We start from the raw sequence: 17,691 nt of genomic DNA, 5'->3' as shown, positions 1-17,691 counted from the left end.
CAAATATTTGAAGGAAAGGAAAACTCTTTTCTTTGCAATAGCTACTTCCCCCTGTAATTAATGTGCATGGAAATAAGATTCAATATTCAGAAGCTATAAAGCATCATTGAAAGAAATTAAAGAAGGTCTAAATAAATAGGAAGATATCCCATGTTCATGGATTGGAAGACTTAGTATTCCTTAGATGGCAATACTCCCCAAGGTGGTCTAAAGATTTAACACAATCCTTACAAAATTCTAGCTGCCTACTTTTCAGAAAAGGACAAAAAGATCCTAAAATTCATGTGGAAATTGAAGAGATCCAAATAGCCAAAATAATCTTGAAAAAGAAGAAAGTTGGAAGACTCACACTTCCTAATTTCAAAATTTACTAGAAAGCTATAGTGCTTAAAAACAGGTGACATTGGCATAATGGCAGACACAGATCAGTGGAGTAGAGGTGGGTCCAGAGATGAACTCTTACATTGTGGCGAACTGCTTTTTGACACGGATGTCAAGACAATTCAGTAAGGAGAAAAACAGTCCTGTCAACAAGTGGTTCTGGGACAACTAGATAGCCACAGGAAAAATAATGAAATTATGCCCCCACCTCACACCACATACAGAAATTAAGTCAAAACGGAACAAAGACCTATACGTTAAGAGCTAAAATTATAAAACTCTTAGAAGAAAACAAAGGTATAAAACTTCATGACTTGGTTTCTTGGATAGGACACCAAAAAGCACAACCAATCAAAAAACAGCTGATAAACTGGACACCAAAATTTTAAAATGCTTGTGTTTAAAAGGATAACGTCAAGAAAGTGAAAAGAAAATGCACAGAATGGGAGAAAATGTTTGCAAACCATGTACCTGATAAGGTTCTTGTATGTAGAATATATAAAGAACTCTTTCAACATAAAAATGTAAGGATTCAATATAACTCAATTTTAAAACTGGTAAAGGATTTGAACACATTTATTCAGAGAAGATCTACAAATGACCAATAAGCACATGAAAAGATGCTCAAGATCATTAATTAGGGAATACAAATTAAAACCACGAGATACCACTTTACATCCACTAAAATGGCTACAATAAAAAATAACTAGTGTTGAGATGATATAGAGAAATTGGAACACTCGTGTGTTGCTAACAGTAAGCCATGGTAAACAAAAAAATTGTTTGGCACTTCCCAAAAAAGTTAAATAAAGAATTACCATATGACTCAGAAAATTTCTCTCTTAGGTATACACCCAAGAGAACTGAAAACATATGTTCACACAAAAACTTACACACAAATGTCTGCAGCAGCATTATTTACATTAGACAAAAAGTGAAACAACCCCAAAGTCCAACTAATGAAATGAATAAACAAATTGTGGTATATCCATACAATGGGATATTATTCAGCTATTAAAAAAATGAAGTTCTGATGCATGCTACAACATGCATGAATCCTGAAAATACGCAAATGAAGGAAGTCAGATGCAGAAGACCCCTTACCGTGTGATTCCATTTATACAAAATGTCCCAAACAGGCAAAGCCATCGAGACAGAAGGTGAATTAGTGGTTTCCAGAGAGTGAGGGCAGGGATAGGAGATATTGGGGAATGACTGCTAATAGGTATTGAAGGCTTTTTTGAGTGATAAAAAATATTCTGCTTGTCATGGGTTGAATGGTGGCCCCAAAAGGTATATCCAAGTCCTAATACCTAGAATCCTTATTTGTAACAGAATCTGTCCTATAGTCTCTGGAGAGAGCACGACTGGAGAGAGTCCAGAGAGTCTCTGGAGAGAGACTCGACTGACACCCATTTCACACTTCTGGCCCCTCGACTAAAACTTTCTACTGTTGTAAGCCATCAGGTTTGTGGTAATGTGTTAAAGCAGCTTTAGGAAACTAGTAACAATGATGATTAGTGTAAAACCATGTAAATTCACACACACAAAAAAACATTGACTTAAATATATTTTAAAAGGTACACCTTATGGTATGTGAACAATATCTCAATAAAGCTGTTATTTAAAATACACACACAAACAAGCTCGCTTTACAACACAGTGAGAAGCAACAACTTCATAGACAAAATATAATGATGATCTATAAGTCCTTGGACTTCTAGATATAAAGATGATCTAAAGTCTTTTCTTTTGTAAACCAAGGTGATGCTCCTGTCTCACAGCCATACGGATGCTTAGACTCTGTAGATATTCATTCTCCCATTAGTGGGAACAAGATCTTTAGCTCCATGTCTTTGTGACCTTTTGGGCTGACATTTACTAGAGGGAGGGTTGGTCTAACCTTTGACCCTGCAGTTCTGGGCACATGCTTGAGACCCATCTTCTCATGTCTTTATCAGTGCTCAACAGACAAGACAGATCCTTAACCAAAAGCTTAACTGGATAACTGGAAAGGATAATTTCCAGCCCACCCAGAAAAAACAGACAGCACAAACAATACTCATCAGCTGAAGAGCGTACAGTGAGAACAAGTTCATCAGTAACAGCCACTGATGCTAAGGAGTCCAGGGTGACTGTGGGGAAGGTCTCCAGGAGTGCCTGGGTCCCCCACCATCCCGTAGGTCAGTACACACTGCCCCTAGAATCTCCTGGTCTTTCTTAGGAATCAGTCGCCAACACAAAGAAGCCTACATAGAACTGATACCACAGCACTGGGGGGGACTTCTGGTTGATAAAGCATTAGAAATTGTCATTCAGCAGTGCGGAATTTAGTATAAATCGCTCTGAAGAGGTCACCCAGGCCTTCTTTGGGGTGCCTGGGATTGTACACCAATTCTCCAAGGCCTGAGGCATCTGTGCAGTGAAAATACATCTGGGGAAGGCTGACTGTTCACCTCTGGACCTTACCTCCACACATCGCTGCCTTTGGAAAACATGGAGGCACGAATGACTTCAGGGGCCATCCAGGCATACGTCCCGGCTGCGCTCATCTTGGTGGTTCGGTGCCATTCCCGAGCCAGGCCGAAATCAGTGATCTTCAGAACCTTGTTGCTCAGATCTCCATTCTCCACCTTCTGGAGGATCAGTACTGGACAAGGAAAGGAATACAGAAGAGACCAGAGAGTCTGCATTAATGACAGGAAGCCACCCAATACAGAGCCCTCCCGCCTTCCTCTGGGCCCCACCTGCAGGCTCCGTCGTGCGGCTACCGTGGGTGGATGGTGGAGCCACCATCCGTAAACACCTCGGATGTACTCATTCTGGTGCCAGGTATATTGCAGGCATGATCTTCCACCCTCACAACAACTGTATGAGGTAGATACTATTGCCATGGCTACTCTAAAGATGAGGAAACTTCAGTGCCACTAAATACATTTTCCAAGGTCACTCAACTAATAAGCCAGGACTGAAACTCCGGCAGCCTGACTCAAGAGCTTCTTCTGTTACCATGACACCATAGGGCCCCGTCACACCCCAGGACAGAAGAGCAGGGGGTCACAGCCCACTCTCCTGAGAAGCTCCCTGGGCTTCCTGTCTCTTCCAGGGCACTCCAGGGCTTTCACCACTCTCAAACCATCAAGAGTGGAGGTGCTTGTTGGACTTCTAAGGTTTTCAGACAGTGTCTGAACAGTTTCCATGAGCCTCTGCAAGTGACTTTATTTAGAGTCTTATGAAAGTATATCTTGCGGGCAGAGATTTTCCCCTTAATTTGAGCTCCTGAGACATGAGGAAGCCAAGCCTCCATTTCCACAGCTGGGACGGTTCCCAGGGCCCCTGGGTTAGCACCCCTCTGAGGCCCAGATGCTGAGCCACCTGGAGTTCAGAGCTCTGTGCACAGGATTTCAGAGAAGGGAAGATTCTCTCTGCCATTCAAGTCTAAATGGGAAGAGCAGGAGAAGGGGGTGGGTTTTAGGACAAGAGCTGAAGTCAACCCCTCTAGTCATACAACTGTACTTTTCTTTTCCTGCCCCCTGAACTGCATCCAGCACACGTCCACTAAATTGTTACACAATGAAAGGATGTGGGTCAAAGTTTTCTATGTCCTGTGTGTATCCCAGAAAATCAGCAGTAGAGAGGGATTGTTGTTGTTTAGTTGCCAAATCTTGTCCAACTCTCTGCAACCCCATGGACTGTAGCCCACCAGGTTCCTCTGTCCATGTAATTTCCCAGGCAAGAATACTGGAGTGGGTTGCCATTTTTTTCTCCAGGGGATCTTCCTGGAGAAAACCCACGTCTCCCGCTTGGCAGGTGCATTCCTTACCACTGAGCTACCAGGGAAGCCCCAAAGAGGGATGACAAGCAGCTATGGGGATAGAAGCACAAAAGAAAACAGCACCAGCCACTCCCTGGATCTAATGGACCAAGTTTCTTTCCTCCACACCCTCTCCCCTGCTCCCCTGACCCCTGACACACCCCCGTCCCACTCCAAGCTTCCATCATCCTGAATGGGTCCCAGCCTTGGAATGCTTGGGAGATAAAAACAAACAACAAACAACTTTCTACATCTCATCTAATCACAAATATCTTCCCGGATTCTTCTGTGCCTCTCTCCCCTTCTCTGAGAGAGAACAGACTAATAAGCACTCAGACTGCTGGGGAAGCGGCACCACAGAAGCCACCATGCCCGCCGCAGTGGCGGTGACTGGTGCCGAGCATTTCTCTGAGCCACCTGTAAATCGAAGACTCTGGGAGGGCCCTTCCCCTTACAGATCCAATGGGGTGACAGGACCGGACAGGTGGCTGGGACGGGGTGCAGTGGGAGGAGGGTTATGGTTTCACAATGCTTCATGAGTCCAGCTGAGCTTTCTCAGAGCCTATGCTGGAACGGGAAGGCAGAGACGTTTAGATGCTATGACAGGAGACGGACTTTTAGAAACAGGATGGCCTACTGAAGGTGATTTTCTAAACATATTAGTCTCTGGATGGCTTAAGAGGGATAGCCGAAAGACGCAAACAGGCAAGAGGCAGCCCAGGGCAGTTTATGTGAACTGGGATGCCTTTAGGCAGTGCCCGTCCAGCCCAGCTCCACCTAATCTCCATGACTCTGCTGCCTTACATCCAGACGACCTCAAACATCTGTTCTAACAAGTTGGGCCCCTGAAGGCATGGGAGTTAGAAATCTCTGGCCTAGAGGTCCTGCCCACAGCAAAGGAGAGAAGTTATAATCCTGGCAGTCAGTAATTCTAGCAGATGGTTGCAGTCAATGGGTTCTCAAGAATAGTGTCCTGAAATACTGGTATCTACCAAATATGTATTACTATTAACAATCAAAGCAACAAAGTTTGTGAAAGCCGTTTTTTTGGTAGTTTTCTAAAACTGAGATGCAATCCACAAAGCAGAAAATTAACCATTTTGAACTGAACAATCCAGCAGCATTTAGCACACTTGCAATGCCATACAACCACCACCTCTGTCTAGTACCAAAACATTTTCATCACCCCCAAAAGGAGACCCCATATCCATTAAACAGCTATTATATGCAGAGTACATCATGTGAAATGCCAGGCTGGATGAAGCACAAGCTGGAATCAAGATTGCAGGGAGAAATATCAAGAACCTCAGATATGCAGATAATACCACCCTAATGGCAAAAAGCAAAGAGGCACTAAAGAGCCTCTTGATGAGGGTGAAAGAGGAGAGTGAAAAAGCTGGCTTGAAACTCAGCATTCAAAAAACTAAGATCATGGCATCTGGTCCCATTACTTCATGGCAAATAAATGGAGAAAAAGTGGAAACAGTGACAGACTTTATTTTCTTGGGCTCCAAATCACTGCAGACGGTGACTATAGCTGTGAAATTAAAAGATGCTTGCTCCTTGAAAGAAAAGATATGACAGACCTAGACAGTGTATTAAAAAGTGACACCACTTTGCCAACAAAGTCCATATGGTCCAAGCTATGGTTTTTCCAGTAGTCATGCATGGATGTAAAGAGTTGGACCATAAAGAAGGCTGAGTGCCGAAGAAGTGATGCTTTTGAACCGTGGTGCTGAAGAAGACTCTTGAGAGTCCCTTGGACAGCAAGGAGATCAAACCAGTCAATCTTAGAGGAAATCAACCCTGAATATTCACTGGAAGGACTGATGCTGAAGCTGAAGCTCCAATACTTTGGCCACCTGACATAAAGAGCCAACTCACTGGAAAAGACCCTGAGGCTGGGAAAAATTGAGGGCAGGAGGAGAAGGGAGCAGCAGAGGATGAGATGGTTGGATGGCATCACTGACTTAATGGTCATGAGTTTGAGCAAGCTCCAGGTGATGGTGAAGGACAGGGAAGCCTGGTGTGCTGCAGTCCATGAGGCCACAAAGAGTTGGACACAACTTAGCAAGTGAACATTATCATCACACATCATTCCCGTTCTCCCCTCTTCCTAGCTTCTGGCAACCACCAACTTGCTTTCTAACGTTTCCCAGCTTCACCCACGTGGTAGCTCACACCAGGACTTTAATCCTTTTTTGCGACTGAATAGTATTCCATCATATGTATATACCATACTTTGTTTCTCCTTTTGTCCACTGATAGACATTTGGGCTGTTTCCATCTATTGATTATTGTGAATCTGCTGCTATAAATATATGTGCACATATACTTGTTTGAGTGCCTGTTTTCCATTTTTGGGGGTGTATACATAGGAGTGGAATTATTAGGATATATGGTAATTCTCTGCTGGACTTTCTGAGGAAGCATCAAATTATTTTCCACAGTAGCTGAACCATTTTACATTCCCATTAGCAACATATGAGGATTCCAATTTCTCTGCATCCTCACCATACTTGCTATTTTCCTTTTCCTTTTTCTTATTAGAGTCATCCTGCTAGATGTAAAGTGGTATCTCACTGTGGTTTTGATTTGCATTTCCCTAATGACACTGGACATCTTTTCTCATGCTTGTTGGCCACTTGTACGTCTCCTATGGAGAAATGTCTGTCCTTCTTTTGCTGAGTTATAAGTTCTTTATATAACCTGGATTCTAGACCCTTATCAAACACATGATTTGCAAATATTTTCCCCTCTCTATAGGCGTTTTACTTTCTCGATAATGGTCTTTGATGTACAAAAGTTTTTAATTTAGATGAAGTCCACTCCAGCTATTTTCCCTTTTGTTGTTTCTACTCTTGATGTAATCCCAAAGAACTGCCAGATCCAAGTTCATGAAGATTTGCCCCTATGTTTTCTTCTAAGAGTGTTCCCGTTTCAGCTCTCACATTTAGGTTGTTAATCCATTCTTAGTTAATTTCTGTATTCATATGAGATAGGGGTCCATTGCCAGTCTTTTGCATGTGAATATCCAATTTTCCCAGCACTGTTTGCTAAAAGGGAAAGCTTTACCTTTTAAAACAGAGTGGAGAGAAAAGGGAACCCTCCTACACTGTTGGTGGGAATGCAAACTAGTACAGCCACTATGGAGAACAGTGTGGAGATTCCTTAAAAAATTGCAAATAGAACTACCTTATGACCCAGCAATCCCACTTCTGGGCATACACACCGAGGAAACCAGAATTGAAAGAGACACATGTACCCCAATGTTCATCGCAGCACTGTTTATAATAGCCAGGACATGGAAACAACCTAGATGTCCATCAGCAGATGAATGGATAAGAAAGCTGTGGTACATATACACAATGGAGTATTACTCAGCCATTAAAAAGAATTCATTTGAATCAGTTCTGATGAGATGGGTGAAACTGGAGCCAATTATACAGAGTGAAGTAAGCCAGAAAGAAAAACACCAATACAGTATACTAACACATATATATGGAATTTAGGAAGATGGCAATGACGACCCTGTATGCAAGACAGGAAAAAAGACACAGATGTGTATACCAGACTTTTGGACTCAGAGGGAGAGGGAGAGGGTGGGATGATTTGGGAGAATGGGAATTCTAACATGTATACTGTCATGTAAGAATTGAATCGCCAGTCCATGTCTGACGTAGGGTGCAGCTTGCTTGGGGCTGGTGCATGGGGATGACCCAGAGAGATGTTGTGGGGAGGGAGGTGGGAGGGGGGTTCATGTTTGGGAACGCATGTAAGAATTAAAGATTTTAAAATTTAAAAAAAATAAAAAATAAAAAAAAAATAAAATAAAAAAATAAGTTAAAAAAAAAAATAAAAAAATAAACTTGAATCCAAAAAAAATAAAAAATAAAAAAATAAAACAGAGTGGAGCATAGTTTCCTCCAAACATGTTTTCCTAGGTAAGAGAAAAAGGTTATATTCATAGCAGCTTACTTATCTACACCACTGCTGTGAGCCCATTCCAAGCATCTACTGCTGATAAGCACAGGTGCAGCAGTAGCAAGCTATTGTGCTTTTACTTCTTGGAAAACTTAAGGATGTTTTATCAAAATCTGGTGAATTCCATGAAGCGTATCGTATAAGCCCCTCCTCTCGTGGCGGGTGTGGTAGAACAAATGCTGAAAACTAACAAATACAAGTCAAGAGGGGTCTGGCCAGGCAGAGGAAGAGAAGAAAAAGATGCATTGAACTGAAATCCTAGTGATTAATCAGGTAAAGGGGCTTGACAGAAGGAAGACATCTCTTGTCTTTCAGATATGGATAACAAGTAGAATGGCAGTACCCCAACTGAGAAGTTGAAAGACAAACCCATTTGAGGAAGCCAAGTTCAGTCTGGGACATAATGGGTTAGGGTGACAGTAACAAGAGTCAGTGAGAAAGAAAAAAACAAAAACAAAAACAGGCAATCTAAATTCCGGGCTTGACATTTTCCATGCAATGCTTGTTAAGTTTCATAAACACTACATCAGTATTCCTGATTCTATAAAATGGGGATAAAGATTAAAAGCAATACAGTGACAAGGCACCCACCAGAGTACCTGACACATAAATAAATAGGCACGCAGGACATTACAGCTATCGTTATCACTATTACGATTAAGGGGCTCATATGTATGTGGAAACCATGGGACTCTGAGCTCAAAGTATTGAGAACTCTATTGGAAAGGCTGGCAGGCCCTGACCCATAATAACCATGCAATACATCTTTACTGTATAAAAACATGGGCTTCTCTGGTGGCTGAAACAGTAAAGAATCTGCCTGTAATATGCGAGACCCAGGTTCGATCCCTGGGTCGGGAAGATCCCCGGGAGAAGGGAATGGCAACCCACTCTAGTATTCTTGCCTGGAGAAGTCCATGGATAGAGGAGCCTGGTGGGCTACAGACCATGTGTCGCAAAGAGCTGGACATGACTGAGTGACTAAATCAAATGGTTGATTAAATAATAATGATAACTAACCATTATTGATCACTTATCATATACAGACTTAGCTCGTTTCATCGTACTTTGCCTTATTGTGTTTCATGCATACCACATCTTTCTAAACAAAACTGAAGATTCGTGACAACTCTGCATTGAGCAAGTCTACTGGTGGCATTTTTCCAACAGCATTTGCTCACTTCATGTCTCTGTGTCACATTTGATAATTCTTGCAATATTTCAAACTTTTTCATTATTATCATGCTTGTTATGGTGATCTGTGATCAGTGACATTTGTTCTTACTGTTGTAATTGTTTTGGGGAACCATGAACCATGCCCACAAAAGATGGCGAACTTGATTGGTAAATGTTGTGTGTGTTCTGACTGCTCCACCGGCTAGCTGTTCCCCTGTCTCTCTTCCTCTCCTCAGGCCTCCCTATTCCTTGAGACACAACAATATTGAAATTCGGCCATTTATTAACCCTACTATGGCCTCTAGGTATTCAGGTGAAACTCTCTCACTTTAAATCAAAAGCTGGAAATGATTAAACTTAGTGAGGAAGACATGTCAAAAGCCAAGACAGGCCAAAAGCCAGGCCTCTGGCATCAGTTGTCCAAATGGCGAATACAAAGGAAAAAAACTCTTGAAGGAAATTAAAAGTGTTACCCCAATGAACACATGAATGATAAGAAAGCAAACAGGCTTATTGATGATATGAAGAAAGTTTGAGTGGTCCAGATAGAAAAATCAAACCAGTCACAACATTCCCTTAAGCCAATGCCTAATCCAGAGCAAGGGCCTAACTCTCTTCAATTCTATGAAGGCTGAGAGAGGTGAGGAAGCTGCAGAAGAAAAGCGTGAAGCTAGTGGAAGTTGTTTCAAGAGGTTTAAGGAAAGAAGCCATCTCCATAACATAAAAGTGCAAGGCGAAGCAGCAAGTGCTAATGTAGGAGCTATGGCAAGTCTTCCAGAAGATCTAGCTAAGATCATTAAGGCAGGTCACTCCACTAAACAGCAGATTTCCAATGCAGATGAAACAGCTTCATATTAGAAGAAGCTGCTACCTAGGACTTCCATAGCTAGAGAAGAAAAGTCAATGCCTGATCTCAAAGGACAGGCTGACTTTCTTAGGGGCCAATGAAGCGGATGACTTTAAGTTGAAGCCAGTGCTCATTTACCATTCCAAAAATCCTAGGGACCTTAAGAGTCCTGTTAAATTTACCCGGATGGGTATCAGGCAAGCCTGGATGACAGCACCTCTGTTTACAACATGGTTTACTAGTTATTTTAAGCTCACTGTTGAGACCTACTGCTCAGAAAGATTCCTTTCAAAATATTACTGCTCACTGACAATACATGTGACCACCCAAGAGCTCTAGTGGAGATGTACAAGGAGTTTCCTGTTGCTTTCACAACTGCTCACACAACATCCATTCTGTACCCCATGGATCACAGAGCAACTTTGCCTTTCAAATCTTAAAATTATTTAAGAAATACATTTCTTTAGACTATAGCTCCCACAGTGATTATCTGATGAATCTGCACAAGGCCAATTAAAAAACTTCTGGAGAGGATTCAACATTCTCGATGCCAATAAGAACACTAGTGACGTTCAAAACATCAACATTAACAGGAATTTAGAAGAAGTTGGTTCTGACCCTCGCGGATGATTTTGAAGGGTTCAAGACTTCAGTGGAGGAAGTCTCTGCAGATGTGATGGAAAGAGAAATAACATGAATTAGAAGTAGAGCCTAGAGACATGACTGAATTGCTGCCGCCTCATAATAAAACTTTAACAAATGAGGAATTGCTTCTTAATGGATGAGCGAACAAAGTAGTTTCTTGAAATGCAATCTACTCCTGGTGAAGACTGTTGAAATAACAAAGGTAGAATATTACATAAAACTTAGTTGACAAAGCAGCTGCAGGGTTTGAGAGGATTGACTCCAATTTCATTCTACTGTGGGTAAAAAACTATCAAACAGCATTGCGTGCCACAGAGAAATCACTTGTCAAAAAAAGTCAATCAATTCTGTCAACATCTCTGTCTTATTTTAAGAAATGGTACAGCTACCCTGATCAGTCAGCAGCCATAAACACTGAGGCAAGACCCTCCACCAGCAAAAAGATTATGACTCACTGAAGCTTCAGATAAGGGTTAGCATTTTTTTAGCAAGACAGTATTTTTAATTAAGGTATGTACCTTGTTTTGTTCCATTCTGAAGGAGATCAGCCCTGGGATTTCCTTGGAAGGAATGATGCTGAAGCTGAAACTCCAGTACTTTGGCCACCTCATGCGAAGAGTTGACTCATTGGAAAAGACTTTGATGCTGGGAGGGATTGGGGGCAGGAGGAGAAGGGGACGCCCAAGGATGAGATGGCTGGATGGCATCACTGACTCAATGGACGTGAGTCTGAGTGAACTCCAGGAGATGGTGATGGACAGGGAGGCCTGGCATGCTGCAATTCATGGGGTCGCAAAGAGTCGGACACGACTGAGCGACTGAACCGAACTGAACTGACCTTGTTTTGTGGACATAACAGACTACACTCAATAGGCTACAACACAGTATAGCCTGTGTTTTATATGCACTGGGAACCCAAAAAATTCTTGTGACTTGCTTTATGGTGATACTTCACTGTGGTGGTCTGGAACCAAATCCGAAACATCTCCAAGGTGCATGCCTATAGTGGAGTTACACTCTTTACATGATGTATGTAAACAGCTTGCCATCACCTGAGTTAACCCTTAAACCAACCCTATGAAGTAGACATAATTATTTTCCCTATTTCACCCATGCTGAAACAGACACAGAGAGGTTAAGTCAGCTGCCCACAGTGAGTGAGGGATGGAGAGGTGTTCCAAGGCCGGATCTCTCTTCACGTGTTGTGCCATCCAGAGAATAGGAAAAATCCTATACATCTTTATGGCTTAGCTCAATTTCCACCTGATCCCTAACGCTGTCATTAATCAACTAGTCTTCACTGCTCTCCTTTTTCATGAAGTATTCCTTCAGCAACCAAAACCAGTACCACATAATTTAACACTATACACTATTTTTTTTAAGATTTTTAAAGATTTTTTCTTTTGCTGCACCAGGTCTTAGTTTCTGCCCACTGGGTCTTAGGTATGGCATGCAGAATCTTAGCTGCAACATGCAGAATCTAGTTTTCTGACCTCCAACCCCCTGCACTGAGAGAGCAAAGTCTTAACCACTGGACCACCAGGGAAGTCCCCTATATGCTTCTTTTAATTATTCCCTGCTGCATGTACTTGTCTCATCATTCCCTCTAGAATGTGACGGAAAATAATTTCTAGAAGGCAGAAACTCAATTCTCTTTTTTCTGAGACTCATGCCAACGCCGCTCCAGGAACCAAGCAGAAGACCATGCTCTCAGAAAGAACCGACTCCTCACTGGTCCCTTATTTCACTGAAGTTAGTCCCTGTGCACCTTCTCAGACTATCCACTTCCTCATCCTGTTGCTGCCAGGGCTGGAGGGACACCCCTCCTACATTATCCAACCGTGAGGCACTAGGGGGAGTCGGGTGGGTACCAGGCAAGACAACAAGACCGGAGAAAGGGGGAATACCTCAGCCAGGGTTACTGGTGACGAATACATCCTGCTGCTATCAGCCGGGCCGGGGGACCCAAGGATAGATAAGATAGAGATGTTGTCCTTAAGCGCCCCTGCATGATGTATGCAAAGACACGTGACAAATCTGAGGATCAGCTCAAGACGACATGTGCTTCAACTGAGGGCTCACGTTTTACTATCAGCAGTAAGATAATCACAGTTTTCCAACCCTCAGTAAATCAAGGACACTATTTCCAGACAGGCCACCACCTATATACCATTTACTTAGTATTTTTCTTTAATCTGACTTTTAAAAAATTACAAAAAGAAGAAATTTTATATCATTATTTTAAGTGGAAAAAAACAAATATTCTTCTAGTATCAGGTAACCTGTGCAAATAAATAAAACAAGAACAAAAATTAATGTTAGTCGTTTCAGCAGATCCTGCATTAGTCAGAGTTCTGAGCCTAAGACCAGCTGCCTCTGTTAGAAAGAAAAGATTGCAAGGGCTAAAGAGGAATAAAGGCAAACTCGCACCAAAATGAACCTTGATCCTCCATGAATTCAGAGGGTGAATGACTTTCTACTGGATTTGATGTTCTCTAACACAGACCACCAACAATGATCTCAAGTCCATCCCCTGCTAGAACAACAGAGGGAGAAATGAATGAGTTAGGCAGGGGTGGCCACAAAGGACATTGTGAGTCCAACCAAGCATCATTTAGCTGGAGGCCAGGCTCTCAAAACTTGGCATAACTGAGGACACTTTCCCATATGTCCTAATGGGAAATTGAGCTTTGGTTGATGATTTATCATTTTGAGGTTTCTTATTAATTATTCATCTCCATTAGCACAAGGGACTTTGATTCGCTAAATGTTCACCTTGGCGCCAAGGTTCCCACATCCCCAAGCTTTTATTTGGCCCAAATGATTCAACATCATCTCTCCCAGATTAAACAATAGGTCCAATTCTGTTTTGAGTGCTGTGTTTTGCTTGGTTTAGTCTTTTTTTTTTTTTTTTAAAGCTTACTGTCAAATATATATACACATGAAAGGGTGTATAAAACACATAGGATTTAAAGAATAAGATGAAAACCCACCTGACTCCGTCCAGTCCCCACACGTTCCTCTCCATCACATCCATTCCCCTCTCTCCAGATATCTCACAACCTTGACTTCTACTGTCGTTGTTCAGTCACTAAGTCCTGTCTGATTCTTTGTGACCCCATGGACTGCAGCACACCAGGCTTCCCTGACCTTCAGTATCTCTTGGAGTTTGCTCAAACTCATGTCCATTGAGTTGGTGATGCCATCCAACCATCGCATCCTCTGTTGCCACCTTCTCCTCCTGCCCTCAATCTTTCAAGGCATCAGGATGTTTTCCAATGAGTTGGCTCTTCTCATCAGGTGGCCAAAGTATTGAAGCTTCAGCTTCAGCATCAGTCCTCCCAATGAATATTCAGAATGGATCTCTTTTAGAGCTGACTGATTTGATCTCCTTGCTGTGACTTCAATTATTCGCCCCTGTTATCTTACCCCCTATGTATACATCTGTGAATTAAGATGTAATTTAGTTTTGAAAAAGTGAATGACAAGCACAAATGTAGCTAGGTGTACTAGCTTCCTGGGGCTGCTGTCAAATTAACACAAATATGGTGGCTTAAAACAACAGAAATCTACTGAATCTCAGGTCTGAAGCAAGACCTCTGGTCCAAAATCAAAGTGTTGGCATGGCCATGCTACCTCCAAAGGCTGTAGGGAAGGACCCTCCTGTCTCTCTTCAGGCTCCTGGTGGCTGCCAGCAATTCTGTGTTCCCCAGCTTAGGGCAGCGTGACTCCAGTCTCTCTACTGGCCATCTGCCCTCTGTGTCTGTCTCTGCTCTTCACATGGTACTCACACCACTGTGTGTCTCTATCCAAAATTCTCTCTTCTTATAAACACACCAAGCATTGGACAAGGGCCAGTTCTCATACCACAGGACCTCATCTTCACTTGATTACAGAGACCCTATTTCTGGGAATTCCCTGGAGGTCCAGTGGTTAAGACACCCTGTACTTTTGCTATAGAATGTTTGAGTTCAATCCTGGCTGGGGAACTAAGAGGCCACAAGCCACGTTATATGGCCAGAAGACAAAAAGAAAAGAAAAAATAAAGACTATTTCCAAATAAGGTCCATCCACAGGTTAGAACTTCAGCATGTCATTTTTAGGGAGACACAATTTGACCCACAATATAGTAAAAAATATTGCCTCTGCTAGACGAAAGCTCTCAAGGAAATAAGCTAAACAGTGTCTGGCCATGGTCCCAGAGAACTGACAAGAGCCCTTCCTGAGAAAGTCAGTAAGCAAGATCATATATGAGGGCTAGAAAAACTGGGTAGGTGGCCACGGTGGGGAAAGTTGACTGCAGCGAATTGTGGAGAGAGATGTAGACACTGGGCATCCATCAGAAATATGTTTGCAGGGGGTGGGCTCCCTCTATTTTCTGTTTTGAAATTCACTTGGGGGCCTACTTCAGGTTCTTGGGGTTGGTCAGAGAAAACATTTTTGTATATCCAGGCAACAGAGTTTCACGAGCACATGAGCAAGACAGCCAAGGATGGATAAGAATCCTGATGAGACTCCCCAGGTAGTCATTCCTCAGGTTAAACTGCCGGAGCAGCGGCAGCAGGCGAGCTGGAGATGACAGTCCTGAGTCACACTTCGGGATCTAGACTGCCCCCTCTATGTCCCATGCACAGCTCCTCTCCCAGGGTCTCCTTTCCCAGTCCTCAGGGGCTTCCCTTCACTGCTGTCCTCTGTCCTATACCTTGCTTTCTCTTTCTGCTGCTTTCTTCTCCTACTTTAGTGATAGGCATTCTCCAACAACTCCTTAGAAAGAATGCACAGAAGGTACACTTTTTTGTTATAAAAGTTCTACATTCTATCCCCATACTTGGCATAAAAATGATGAGATTTCCCTTCATCATCTTGAAGGCATCATGCATCAGTTTCTTGCTTCCAACATTGCAGTTCAGGAATCCGGAACCACTTTGCTTCCTGATGCTCTGTATGTGACGTGTCTTTTTCTTTCAGGAAAATTTGAGTCTCTTTTTAATCCCCAGTGTTCTGAAATATCAGAGGGATGTGCCTTGGGTGAAGACTTCGTGAGTCCTCTCAAATCTGAACAAACTCATGTTCTTCAGTTACAGGGCGTTTTCTTGAAGTATTCCACTGTTGCTGTCTTCCCCATATTTCTCTATTTTCTCTCTCTAGAGCCTCTATTGCTTAGGTCTTAGGCTTTCTTTATTGGTCTTCCAATCTTCTTTTCTCCTCTACTTTTTCATCTTTTTTCTCTTTTTGATCTTCCTGAAATGTCATCACTTTGTCTTCTAACCCTTCTATTAGGTTTCTCATTTCCCCTCTCATGACTTTAATTTCTAAGGGACCTCTTTTTTGTTCTCTGAATTTTTTTTTTTTTTTCAATTGAGAGGCAAGCTCCTTCCCAGAACAATCTCTGAGCTGCAGCAAGGCAGAAAGGGGAAAAGCAACAGATGAAGAAGCAGAATGCCTGGGTTTCTGGCTTCAGTACTATGCAATCTTCACCAGGCCCCTGTGGTCCACCTCCGACCTTCTCAAGAGTCTATAATTCCTTGAAAGCTGTGATGGTCTCTCCCGGGGGTCAGCGCAGCTCCCCCAGCCATCTGAGCTGAAGGCCAGCTAAGGGCAATTAGGCCAGAGGCATTAGACCAGAGGATTCTAGTCCAGAGAAAAGCTCCCCTCGCCAGACCCAGCCAGGCCTTGGGGCACCTGAGTCAGCACCGAAGACACTGCTTCCTGCAGCCCGTTGTCTCCAGTGGAGGAAAGACCACCTCCGGCTCAGCCCCATCCAGCGTTCCAGGGAACCGGCAGTAAAACCCCACGGCAGGCTCGCTGTAGGGCTGAATCCGCCGGAGCCACGTGGAAGAGCCTCACTTCACTGGCCACTCGCGTTCGGTGAGAGCACGGCCAGCACCCAAGCCCGGCCTCTCCCACGGCCTGGCCCTCGGCCCACTCTGTCCGCACCCCCGGGCGAGGCCAAGAGAGGCTGGACGGACCTGCTCACCGAGGCAAATGATTCACCGCCTAGGCTCCCTGACTGTCCGCCTCGGGAGAGGTGCGGCGTTGCCGGGAGATGGCAGAGAGATGCCGGGGCCGCTGCGGCCCCAGCCGGGTTCAGCGCTGTCAGCAGAGCTGCGCCGAGCTCCGCGGGCACAGCCAGCAAAGAACACACGGCTTCCCGGCAAACCCGGGGCGCAGGCAGCCAGAAATCCCTGTCGAGAGAACTACAGAAAGATGGAGCGAATCGGCTGCTTGGGGATTTAGGATCCACTCGCTGTTAGTACAAAAGAGGAAACCAAAGGGAAGGGACGTGTGCAGTGCACTCCTAGCCAAGGCAGAGAACTCGGTAAAAGGAGGGACTTCGTCCGAGTGCCAGGGCAAATCTGAACTGTAATGGCCCCCTGCTGTAACCTGAAGAGGCCTAATAAGTGTTCAAAAAATAATGGTCTTGAACGAATGAATGAATACAAACTATCCCCAAAGACTTCTAATTAAGTCAGTTAAGGCAGTAGCCCCAAATATGTGTTTGAGGACTGGTTACACTAGATTCACCAGAGGCTACAGCAATCACTCCTGATCTTTTAAAATATGTCCTTTCGGCTTAAGAAGAAAAATGCTATTATGATGGCAGCTGTACTTATAGTGTGTGTTGATTAAGGAGAAAACACTAACCAGAGCTCATGTTTATGGGAGCCTTCGTGTGTGCAGGGCACTAAGTGATTCATGTGCATAATCTTATTTAATTGTCTCAACCATTCTGGAAGGCACTGCAGATATGGAGAGTGAAATGAAGAGAGGCTGGTCCACAGGTGGCAAGAGGGAGGACAGGACACAACCCAGGTCTGAATGAAAGCACAAGGAGAACCCCAGA

General features: G+C 43.5%; 1 protein-coding gene across 4 annotated transcripts in view; it reads right to left on the bottom strand.

The window, feature by feature from the left end:
* Positions 1-17,691, bottom strand: part of MAP3K9 (mitogen-activated protein kinase kinase kinase 9) — an 85,875-nt gene that overhangs the window by 34,188 nt on the left and 33,996 nt on the right. For all 4 annotated transcript variants that reach the window (XM_018054016.1, XM_018054018.1, XM_018054017.1 and 1 more), the window contains exon 3: positions 2,851-3,031. In XM_018054016.1, coding sequence (XP_017909505.1) covers positions 2,851-3,031 — 181 coding nt within the window. The remainder of the gene's footprint in view (positions 1-2,850; positions 3,032-17,691) is intronic.

This window comes from Capra hircus, chromosome 10, assembly GCF_001704415.2.
Source record: "Capra hircus breed San Clemente chromosome 10, ASM170441v1, whole genome shotgun sequence".
In the NCBI taxonomy this organism is placed as follows: Eukaryota; Metazoa; Chordata; class Mammalia; order Artiodactyla; family Bovidae; genus Capra; species Capra hircus.
This window is presented reverse-complemented; position numbering and strand designations above follow the sequence as displayed.